The sequence below is a fragment of the Odontesthes bonariensis genome, chromosome 2, assembly GCF_027942865.1.
Source record: "Odontesthes bonariensis isolate fOdoBon6 chromosome 2, fOdoBon6.hap1, whole genome shotgun sequence".
Taxonomy (NCBI): Eukaryota; Metazoa; Chordata; class Actinopteri; order Atheriniformes; family Atherinopsidae; genus Odontesthes; species Odontesthes bonariensis.
In genome coordinates, this window is record NC_134507.1 from 22,680,384 (window position 1) to 22,691,512 (window position 11,129).

Genomic DNA, 11,129 nt, shown 5'->3' on the forward strand with positions numbered 1-11,129 from the left:
AAAATATTCAGAGCCATTTTAAAGTACCTAAGGAAGCAACATAAATATCCTTTTATTTAATTCAATGTGCAAATTTACGACACGGTAAGTAATTAGAGCGTACTTTAAATAATAACAAAGTAAAAGTAATAACAATAATGCGAAAGTACAGTAGGTTGTTTTTTATCCAGTAGTTTCCCAAACGTGAGCAAATAAGATAATGAAATACAATGCAATATTTAAAAAAAACACCAAAACGTCAGTGGCAGGACTCCTCCCATTGCAGGCAGGCTTTAAAACCACTTGTTTTCACCGTACTTCCTAATTTCTCATGTAGATACTGACCTGTTCTCCAACAGACAAAAGTCAAAATGTTTTTAACATTGTTTTCAGCAACTACATGGACTTTGTTGGCTCTACTTTTCACCCTGTTACTACTGTAACTATTAACTTTTTTCTATTCTGTCAAAGTCTAAGTGGACTAGTTTACTGTCCTCAGATTGAACTATTTTTTTTAGCTTTCTTTTTTCTCTCTTTACATAGGTATGCAGTCTGGCCCTTCCGGTCTTTCAAAAATCTGAACGTACCCGGACCAAGGCCTCTGCCGTTTATGGGAACATCGCTTGGTCTAAGAAAGGTCTGAATAAACAAACAACCGCAACTCAGAGATGGTGTTTTTGAAAGGTTAACTAATCTCATTATTTAGAATTAATGATGGGGGGGGGGGGGGGCGCATAACCATGCGTAGACTCCATGACATATTGTACATTTAAACTGAAAAGTTCTTTAGTCTCAATAACCTTTTCTCCAGTGCTGTGACTGAAAAAGTGACGGTCTGCCAAAGAGGGATTGTCCGGCCGCGGGAGCGAGCGTTGCGGGTCAAAGCCGTGTCACTCGGTTTCTTTGGTCTACGACTGTTCTTCTCAGCATCGTAAAGACACAGAACGCAAATAAAATGGACATTGGGGCCACGGTAATAGAGAAGGTGTGTTTTCTGTGCAACGTTACTGTTGTAACAGATTAAGTACAAATGTAAATGAAGAGCTTATGCCTTGCATGACTTTCAGGCATGTTGCTGCTTTAGGCCCAATCCCAATTCTATTTTCTACCCCTCGCCCCTACCCCTCGCCCCTTCAAACGTAGGGGTAGGCGAAGGGCCAAGAATGTCACCCCTTCGAATTGGGACAGCACTTCACACTCACGAACGTAATAAGTCTGCGCCGTCAGTTGTTACGTAACCAAAAGCGACAGCTTTAGCCAGAAGTAAACAAACATGACCGGTGCTGTGGTGTTCGCGCTGTCCTGGGCTATTCGGATATTTAGAAATATCTGCGTCGAATCGACGGAGTGCCATCAGGCGAAGGCGTCTTCGACATCTGGGAGCATTGCTGGATCTTGTTACGGTATGTAGAATAAGAAATTAATGCAAATAACGCGTGTGAGTGAGGAGCTGGTAGCTTCCAGAGCCGGCGTGTGAAAATGATTGTGTGTGTGTGTTTGAAAGTGCTTCTAACTGTACATTTGTGATATCGTGTAATATAGAAACAATTTGCTTGTCTCGTTGGATTTGCTGATTTATTGACTGGAGTAATATCCTAACCTGGCTAACCTAGCTGAAAGCATAAGCTAACGTTTAGCCTTTGTTACTCGCCTCGTTCCGTTTGGAATAAACATGCAGCTCATGCGTTTTTGAAGCGGTTTTCTTTGTACCAGGTTCAGATTTGATGACTTAAATAAATGCACTGCATTGTGTGTGCTATCAATGTGTTGGTTTGGGAGGATAAAAGCCTGATCTTTCCATGTTTTTCTTTCCAGCAGACGGGTCATCCTACAAATTATTGCCCATTGGACCACAACATGTACCCCAATTTTTTTTGTTATCCCTTGTATAATAAATCTCTTCATACCAATATCCGTTTCAGTCGTTCATATGATGTTGATGTGATAATCATGCTCACAAACCTTTTGTCCTTAATTTATTAGGCTCACATTACAGACTGGTAAGGCAGATTATTTTCAGAAATAACAGCTTAAAGTGTCTGCTGTAAAGTGTGTGGTGCAAATATGGACAATAAACAGTATGAATATAAACAATATGAATATAAACGGGCAACAGTGCAATCATCAAGAACGAGATGACCGGAGCAGGAACAGCGCATGGCGCATCGGAGGTGCTGCATGGGCTCAGTGATGTTCTGGGGGAACAAGACACGATATGACATTATAGCATGCACTTTCATCCATTGTAAAAAATTAAAAAAAAAGGTGTTTCAGAATGCGGTAGTGGTGGCTGTGTGTACAATAGGTGCATGGCGCATCAACTCACCGTAAAGTTTGTCTATCATGCGCTCAAACCGAGCTAAAAAGCGCTCCGTTTTCTGCTCGTGGCGCTTCTGCTCCTTCAGGCTCTCCTGTATCAGGTAATCCATTATGGGATTGGACTTCCTACTTCTTTTTGGGGATGGGGATGACTTTAGAAACAGATCTTCGTTTTCGGCGCTAAACCTGATCAGGCTTGTTTGTGCTTGAGTCCCTGTGAATCAGTCACGTATATGAATACTTGTGATAATAGGTAGCGAAATGACGCTCAAAAGGAACTTCTCTATGGTTAACCAACTACATTGCTTGTAAATACTCGTGTTACAATTTAAAAAACGACAACTCTTTCGCAGCACCTTCACATGCATTGACCGATTACTCATGTAAAATAGCGACTTTTCCCATGTGCGTTTATAACAGAAAACAACTACACATTGCCACCACTTTAAACTCACACAATACACCAGTTATCACAACCTAAAACGGTTAAAGCAGTTAAATTATGGCAAAAAAAATAGAAGAACTTACATTTGTGTGGTGCTCTCTTTGCTTCTGCCATTTTTAAAAAGACTCGCGATCTCCCGGTAGTCGCGTTGTACTCTGGGAAATATATCATACCCCTTCAAACGGAGTCTGCCTGGCCGAAGCCCTCCGTTTCAAGGGCTACAACGGAGGGGAACGCGCAAAACGGAGGGGAAGGGGTGAGGGGTAGGGCCAAGGGGTGAATTGGGATTGGGCCTTAATGTTGTGGTCCCGTGTGTTTGCTTCTTTTGTTTTTAGAAAGTTAAGTGACATTTACACGGATGTTTTGATGAGTCTCATTTGAATTTATGTTAATGTTAGTCGATGGTTACCTGCTCATTCTCATATATTATTACAAATTAAGACATTTTTATGTTGTGATTTCGTCAAAGATGCAGCCCAGTCAATTCAAGAGAATATATGGACCTCATGACAAGTTATTGTTGTCATGGTGTCACTTGATATATAGTCTCACAAAGACACATACGTCTAGTTTTAATATTTCAATATCATCGACAACAGTGAGGAGCTTTGCATTGCTTTTTTTCCCCGGGGTTGCATCAGACTCTGTGATGGAGCATGATGTAATTCTTCATCAGGCTTAAATCTAGAAAAAAACACCTAGAAATAATACTTTAAAAACGTTTAAAAACTCCCTTAGATTCCAGGAACGTAAATATAAATTTGGATCCGGTTCCGTTCTTATTGATCTAACTTTGTTTATACTTTAAAACTCCACACATTCAGCATCTGAGTCACAGTTTCCTGTTCTTGTACTCTGATCTTTACAGGCCACAGTCCCACAACATGAGTAAGCTGTCAGTTCACCATGCAGAGAATGAGAAATTTAACTAACTTTATCTAACAACAAGATTTGACATGCCTCTAATTGTTCTGATGTTTATATGCAACAGGGACTTTCAGCAGGGTCAGTTTAACTCGTAAATCTCCCGTTTTTTCTAGAGTTGCGTTAGAATAACTGTGCGAATGCGGGTGTGGCATGGTGCAATCCTTCATCTGGCTTACGTGACTCGATAAAATCTACAAAACACTGCTGAAAATACAAAGAAAAACTTCAGGAACGTAAATTGAAATTTGGATCCGGTTCCGTTCTTATTGATCTAACTTTGTTTATAACAAATCGTCTTCAGAATACACAGGCAGCACGTGTTGAACATTATTACCGTACGTTGCTGCCAAAAACACATCTTTTAAAATATGTTTGAAGGCATTTTTGCACATTATTCACCCAGGCTTTCTGGGCAAAATGTTTGTAAAAAAAATATATATATATATTTTATATAGAAACTATTTTATGTTATTTCGTGTCTAGCCACTTTAAGGCAGGAGCAGCGTTACAGCCGAAAGCTAGGGGAAGTGGTCGCGTTTTGATATTTTTTCAAATTAGACTCAGAAAACATCAAGACTTCCACAATCTGCAAAATCACAGTAAATGTCACGTGACTTTTCTAAACATAAACAAAGCAAACGCACCGAGCCACAACGGTCAAGCAGCAACATGCCTGAACTAAATATCATGATTACAACGCAAACCTCCTCATCTACACTTGTACGTTTCACAAAAACACACCTTCGCTGTTACCGTGGGCATGAGGTCGCTTTTATTTGCGAGTTGTGTCTTTTTGACACAGAAGAACAGTCGTAGACCACAGAAACAGCTTTAACAGGCTGTGCGCGCTCCCGCGGCCGAACAGTTTCCGGCAGGCATTTTTTGGCACAACACCTGCTTATCTGCACAATAACGCATTTTCCATGTCTTTTAATATAGGGACTAGTTCAATTTGATCGTGAGTGCCATGCCAAGTATGGAGACGTCTGGGGGTGAGTTGCTGCACGATCATTTGCAGAAGAAGTACTGAGATTCTTTCTTTAAGTAAAATTAACAGTCTAGCATTGCACATGTGCTGAAATCAATTTCCTACCACAGTAAAATGTGATGATGGACAAAAAATGGATATAAAGTAATATCAATTCTTCATAAGTACTGTGTGAGCAGCATTGTAGTCTTATTGCTCAGCATATTGGATCTAATTTAAGTTTTTTTCTTCTGTGTTAAAGATTATTATTTCCTCTTTTCAGAGGGTCACTCTGTCCTGCCACAAAGAATTACCATCATTTCTTTCTTAAAGTTGGAATGAAATGCAAAGTTGAAATTAATGCATGATTTGAGTTTTAATTCTGTATCTGTTAACTGTAATGTTTTACTTCAGAGTGTTTGAGGTACGGACGCCACAGTTGATGGTTGCAGACCCTGAGATTATCAAAACCGTCTTGGTGAAAGAGTGCTACAATGCATTTACTAACCGCAGGGTAAGAGACCAGATTGTGTGAAATAAATCTAATTCAGCACATTAACACAATAAGCTGATTCATTTAATATATTTTCAAGTTGCATAATCTTGGGAAATCATGTGCAAAAATGAAGCAAGTGATGTGTTGCATGTGTCTTTGTTGTGGGGAGATTTACGAGTTAAACTGACCCTGCTGAAAGCCCCTGCTGCATATAAACATCAGAACAATTAGATTCATGTCAAATCTTGTTGTTAGATAATTAAATTTCTCATTCCTTTACAGCTCAGAGTACAAGAACAGGAAACTGTGACTCAGGTGCACACGGTTATAACCTAAGGGTTATCGAGTGTAATGTGTGGAGTTTTAAAGTAAAAAAACATTTTGGAATTAGGAGCCCATTTCTTTCCTGGAGGCGTGTTGGATGAGAAGACTGAAGACTGATTGCACTCTGATGTGATGTACAGTATACAATAAGAAATATATAAGTGATATAAGAAACCAGATAACCAGATTCCTTTAGAAAGAGACTAGAAACTGGGGAAACAGGTTGGCTTTACAGATTGGCTTTGAATCTTGTGCTAAGTTAACAGAGTGGTATCAGTATCCTTTGTTTTCCTTGTTGCTCTACACACATTTATCCTGCTGGCACAAAGATCCAACCACTTTCTGATGTGGATTTTAAGTGTATGTCTTGTTTTAACTGAGGTGTAGTTATTTAATTTACTTTATGTCTTTTTAAATGTGTATTCTCTTGGTATTTTGTTCCCTGATTATCCCTAAGAAGTTGAATATGATCAGTATGCTCCATCACCAATGACAGAAAATGTAGAAAGAAGTGTTACAAGTTACATGGTTGGAGCAGATACACATCTAAACATTCCCTGCTGTTTCCTCTTTTTACAGGACATTGGATTGGGCGGCGCTCTGGAAGATGCCGTTTCAGTAGTTAAAGATGAAAAGTGGAAACGTATTCGCAGCACAATATCTCCATGCTTCACCAGTGGTAGACTGAAACAGGTTGGCATCTTATTTGGTGTGTAATCAGCTGTCTGTCTTATCACAGAAAGTTACATAACCATCCCATAACCCTCTGTTCTGTCCTGTATTTCATACTAAGAACAAAAATATTGGTAGCCATGGACTACATTGAGTCGCTGATCTCTAAGATCTATCAGCAAATATGTCAAGGCAGTTTTTTCAGGAATATGAGCCACATGATTGTGTCTTTGTGTGTCCATAAATCTTCTTGGACACTTAACACTTAGAAACAAACATGTGCTGCACATTGTGATCCTCACTGGATCACACTTGTCTTTTCTCTTGTCTCCCTTGCAGGCATTTCCTATTATTGCTCGCTTTGCAGACCGACTTGTTGAAAAACTGGGGAAAACTAATTTGGATGAACCCGTCAATGTCAAACAGTATGTTGTCAACCTGTTGGAAGCCGTCATATGATTGCGCTGTTTGTCTTAAAAAAAAAGAAAAGCTTTAATAGCCTTTGCCTCTCTTTTCCAGATTTGTGGCACCTTACAGTTTGGATACCATGACTAGTACATCTTTCAGCGTGGAGTTGGACTCCATAAACAATCCAGAAGATCCTGTTAATGTCCACATCCAGAAACTTCTTAACTTTAACTTTGGGTTTATTTTTTTAATAAGTAAGTTCTCCTTTGTGAGATGACAGGCCACAATCATTTTATGATATGGTGTCAGTTGTTTGTACATTTGGTTTAACAACTCTATGGTCTTCTTTCAGTGATTTTTCCCTTTGCCAGTCGTCTGATGAAGTTCTTCAAAGTAGAAATTATGCCTCGACTCAGTGTAGAGTTCTTCTTCAACATAATCAAGAAATTTAAGGACCAGCATAAAACAGAGGGATTGGTAAGCATCTCATTTGTCCCACATGAGGAGAAATTTGCAGAGAATTTATAGCAATAGTGCAACATTTGAACGTTTGACTTCTATAGAGCCTCTAATCAGCTTTCTATTTCTACCTCTCTTGACAATACCCTTGGCTTTTTGGTATTTTCTATTATACCATAGAACCTCGCTGTTCACACTAACCCCAAACCTTACCTCTAACTCTTTTGAGTGACTCTATAATTATTATAACAGTTTGTTTAACCAACTAATTAATCAACTAATAAACTGTGACCTAGCTATGAAAACAAAAAGTGATTAAAAATGATAAAAAATGTTTGTAGAGGTTGCAAAGCCAAAGCAATTTTTCTATTTTCTGGTTAAGTTGGGTCTCTGAATTTGTTGTAGTATGAACAAACAACACAAATTGTGAACATTTCACACTTTGTGCTGATGAAGTAAACAGGATAAAAATGCTAATTGGTAAAGATGCTGATTGGTGGAACTTTTTTTAGAACAACTGTTCCATACTTTATGCTAACCTAAAACTATGCTAAGATAAGGTAATTTAAGATAAGGCCTGAGCCCATCTGAATGAGCCGGATGGTGGAACTCTTTTTAAGCAGAGCCAGGCTAACTTTTCCTCAACTAAGATAAGCCCTGCTGAGCCCATCTAATCTGTGAGGAATATTGCCAAAGATGCCAGATTTATCTTTAAGCTAATTCTAATACTGTTGTCTGGAAAATGTACATGTTACAAATGTATCTGCCACCTTTGTTGTGTGACTCTGTCTCACTCAAATAAAAGCCCATTACAGGTATTTTAAATGAATAAAACAGTTTATGTTACAATGAAATGTTTTCTATTACAATGTAGACTCGAGCTGACTTCATGCAGGTGATGATTCAGAATGAGATACCAGAAGAGGAGGTAAAGAACGATGACGATCAGCCTAGTAAAGGTAATTTTTCACCACAGCAGTCATTTCTGAAAGTCTGGGTCACACCGGCTCTGCTCTCAGTGATCCCCTTCATGTCACATATATGAGGTGAGGCTTCTTTGTTTGACAACAACAAAACTTTAGATGAATGCGCAAAGCTAGATTTAAGCACTAAGGTGTCCCATGTCACCCAGATCTGCTGTGCTCATATATACCACATTCAAAAGACGTGTTAAATGTTCTGTGGTTTTTCCCAAGTTCAGAGGTAGTAAACTGTAACTAGAAAGTTGGAAAATGTAACTGCTTTCACTGCGATTGTTGTACAGTAGTAATAAAGATCCCTGTCATATTTAAAAGGTAGAAATGTCATTATTTTTCTTGATTTTGAATTTAAGCTCAGTTATAAGTAGTTGAACATGCAACATACCTTTGAAGGCAAAGATTTTTGCAACTTGATTGATGCTGAGCTTTTTACAAAACGATGTCCACAGCTGGTGGTAACTCCATTGCTTGTGTGGAGACCTGTCAGGTCAGTAGGTGGTCCCAGAATGTGTCCCCACGAGGGATTGTGTTCTGCCTACCGATGTTGAACGCACTTATTGTAAGTCGCTTTGGTTAAAAGCGTCTGCAAAATGACCGTAATGTAATGTAATGTAATGATCACCATAAGATTGTGGTCCCAGACCGCTTCTGAATATGGGCTGAGTGATCTATATGAATACATCCTCAATCCATCCTGAGTACACCCAGGACACATGTTAGAACCAGGATTAACAGCCACTGGGTAAATTTGACATCCTCACAATAAGAAATTGCAATAGTCCTGCTTAGAAATAAAAAATGCATGGAGTTAATGCAAGTTTGCAAGTAATGTAAGTAATTACATGCAAGTAATGCAAATGCAAGTTTTTCTGCTCTGAGACAGGATGGTCCTATATGATATCAGTTGTAACTATTATACATTACAATGAGTAAAACTTGGGAATAGCTTAGTAAGTGAATAAGTTATAATTCTTTATCAATTCTTACCCTGCTACGGTTTTTTGGTTTACATGTATATCTGAGAAATAATTTTCTTTTTTCTTTTTTTTTGTATTTTAGGTTTGACTGAACATGAGATCCTTTCTCAGGCCCTCGTGTTTATCTTTGCTGGCTATGAGACGACCAGTGTAACTCTGTCTTACATTCTTTACCAATTGGCCATAAACCCTGATGCATTGCAGACCTTGCATGAAGAAATCGATGCTAACTTGGAGAAAGATGTACAGTAATTCTGCTTATGACTTGTTGCTACTTGTGATCCAATAGATGAAATCAACCATCTTTTTTATTTTTCTTTACCTCCTATTTTACCTCTTATCTCTAGGCTTCCATTTCGTTCAACGACCTGAATGGTCTACAGTACCTGGAACAGGTTATGTTTGAGTCAATGCGTCTGATTCCACCTGCACCTCGGCTTGATAGGATATGCAAAAAGACTGTGCAGGTTCATGGACTCACCATCCCTGAAGGAACCATAATTGGGATTCCTGTGCACATATTACACAAGGACCCACGCTTCTGGAGCTCGCCTGAGCTTTTCAGACCAGAGAGGTGAATTTACACGTAACACAACGTAATAGGAGTCATATCTGATATTAAAAAAAAAAAAAAAAAAAAAGCCCTGTGAACAATCTAACAAACGATTCTACGAACACACACCCATTGTTAAAACGTAGATGGCCCCACTTCCCTTAACAACTTAATTATTTTAAAAGTGAATTGCTCTGTGCAGGTTCAGCAAAGAAAACGAGGAGGAGGTGAACCCGTATGCGTTCTTGCCGTTTGGCCTGGGCCCCCGTAACTGTGTTGGGATGCGCTTTGCGATCCTCGTCGTGAAGACGGTTCTTGTACGTCTCCTACAGAGTTACACTTTGGAAACCTGCAAAGACACCATTGTAAGACAACACTTCACTGAATGCAGACTGTTACACTGCTCTGTTAAGTCACTGATCCGTTTCCATAAATTTCTTTCTTCAGATTCCAATGCAGTTTGACTGGAAGTATCAACCACTGAAGCCCATAATGCTGAAGTTTGTTCCCAGAAAACAGTAACAGTGGTCCAAGAGGGATGATCTCCAAATGTAATCTACTCCTAATTCCTCTCAGTCCTTTTGATGTTTTACCAGGATAACATCTAATCTGTCAAGTTTCATACGCCTTAAAACTGGATGCAGTTTGAATCAGAGATTTAATTTCACAGCTCAAGAAGCACATACAACTTTTATTTTCAGCTTATATCATAAAACATGTCATTTCATTTTTCTGATTGTATGAGTGCAAAAACTTTTCATTATCTTTGTGAGCTTTATGATTTAATAAATCACAACTTCTAACCACATCTATAAAGTCTTTATCATTTTATTCCATTAGTCTCTTTGTTTTTCCATGAAAGTCACATTTAGATACAAGATCTCTTCTTTCAAGGATGAAAAGAAGATTTATATATCCCTTCTGGGTTGGGAATGTCTTGGGATCCCCCAGGAGGAGCTGGAGAATGTCGCTGGGGATGTCAGGGTTTCTCCTGAACCTGTTGGCTCAGTCACCCGATCTCAGAAAGGGGAAGACAATGGATGAGTAGATAAATTTCAAATGTTATTATATGGTATCGTATTAAAGGAAAGATGGGACCATACTAGCTAAATCCAATGCAGGATGAATATGGTGAATTTAATTTCCTATGGAAGTATAAAGATGCATGCGTTTCATTAAATCTGCTGCTGGGAACTCAGATCGTAGGCGACACCTTGCTCAGTTCTGAAGTGTCGTGTATCATTGATGGTCTTTGTCTCCTAGCTGCACCAGCTGGTAACCAACTCAATCGATCTGTCTCTTTGACTCTTTCTTTGATTTTAACTGTAACTATCTGTATTTTAAAAACGGGAATCAATGTCGATTACATAGTGAAAAGTTTCTGGCTTAGCAATACATACTTTAAGTTTGTACTTTGTGGCATCTCGAATGGCTTTTATGACAGCTTGAATTCTCTGAGGACTTCACAAATGAGGCTTGGTAGGATGAAGCCTTGTCACGATCAAACCTTTTTTTTTTTTCCACCACAAATTTTCTGTCAAATTGAGATCTAGACTGTTTTCCGGCCATTGAGTTAATGTCTTCCCTGAAGAAAAGTTTTAATGTTTTTTATTTTGTGGCAAG

General features: G+C 38.8%; 1 protein-coding gene and 1 long non-coding RNA gene across 4 annotated transcripts; one reads left to right on the plus strand and one right to left on the minus strand.

The window, feature by feature from the left end:
* Positions 1 to 24: 24 nt before the first annotated feature.
* LOC142396709 (cytochrome P450 3A40-like) lies at positions 25 to 10,307 on the plus strand. 3 transcript variants are annotated; one of them, XM_075479737.1, is made up of 13 exons: positions 25 to 84; positions 523 to 616; positions 4,610 to 4,662; positions 5,052 to 5,151; positions 6,037 to 6,150; positions 6,469 to 6,554; positions 6,649 to 6,791; positions 6,890 to 7,014; positions 7,871 to 7,955; positions 9,036 to 9,196; positions 9,301 to 9,527; positions 9,709 to 9,871; positions 9,954 to 10,307. In XM_075479737.1, the coding sequence occupies exons 1-13, from the start codon at positions 65 to 67 to the stop codon at positions 10,026 to 10,028; spliced, it is 1,446 nt and encodes a 481-aa protein (XP_075335852.1). In that variant the 5' UTR covers positions 25 to 64; the 3' UTR covers positions 10,029 to 10,307. The 3 variants fall into 3 exon arrangements, with proteins under 3 accessions (XP_075335852.1, XP_075335844.1, XP_075335861.1); XM_075479729.1 differs by lacking the exon at positions 25 to 84 and adding an exon at positions 306 to 418; XM_075479746.1 differs by lacking the exons at positions 25 to 84; positions 523 to 616 and adding an exon at positions 2,939 to 2,999.
* On the minus strand, positions 1,934 to 2,984 carry LOC142396733 (uncharacterized). The gene is made up of 3 exons (XR_012772557.1): positions 2,827 to 2,984; positions 2,306 to 2,512; positions 1,934 to 2,174 (listed from the first exon to the last, which is right to left on the minus strand). It is a non-coding gene; the product is annotated as an uncharacterized LOC142396733 (long non-coding RNA).
* Positions 10,308 to 11,129: the final 822 nt, after the last annotated feature.

Coding starts and splice junctions, on each gene's coding strand:
- LOC142396709 (XM_075479729.1), top strand. CDS start 351: ATGTTTTTAACATTGTTTTCAGCAACTACATGGACTTTGTTGGCTCTA. Junction 617..4,609: donor CATCGCTTGGTCTAAGAAAG/GTCTGAATAAAC, acceptor CTTTTAATATAG/GGACTAGTTCAATTTGATCG. Junction 5,152..6,036: donor ATGCATTTACTAACCGCAGG/GTAAGAGACCAG, acceptor CTCTTTTTACAG/GACATTGGATTGGGCGGCGC.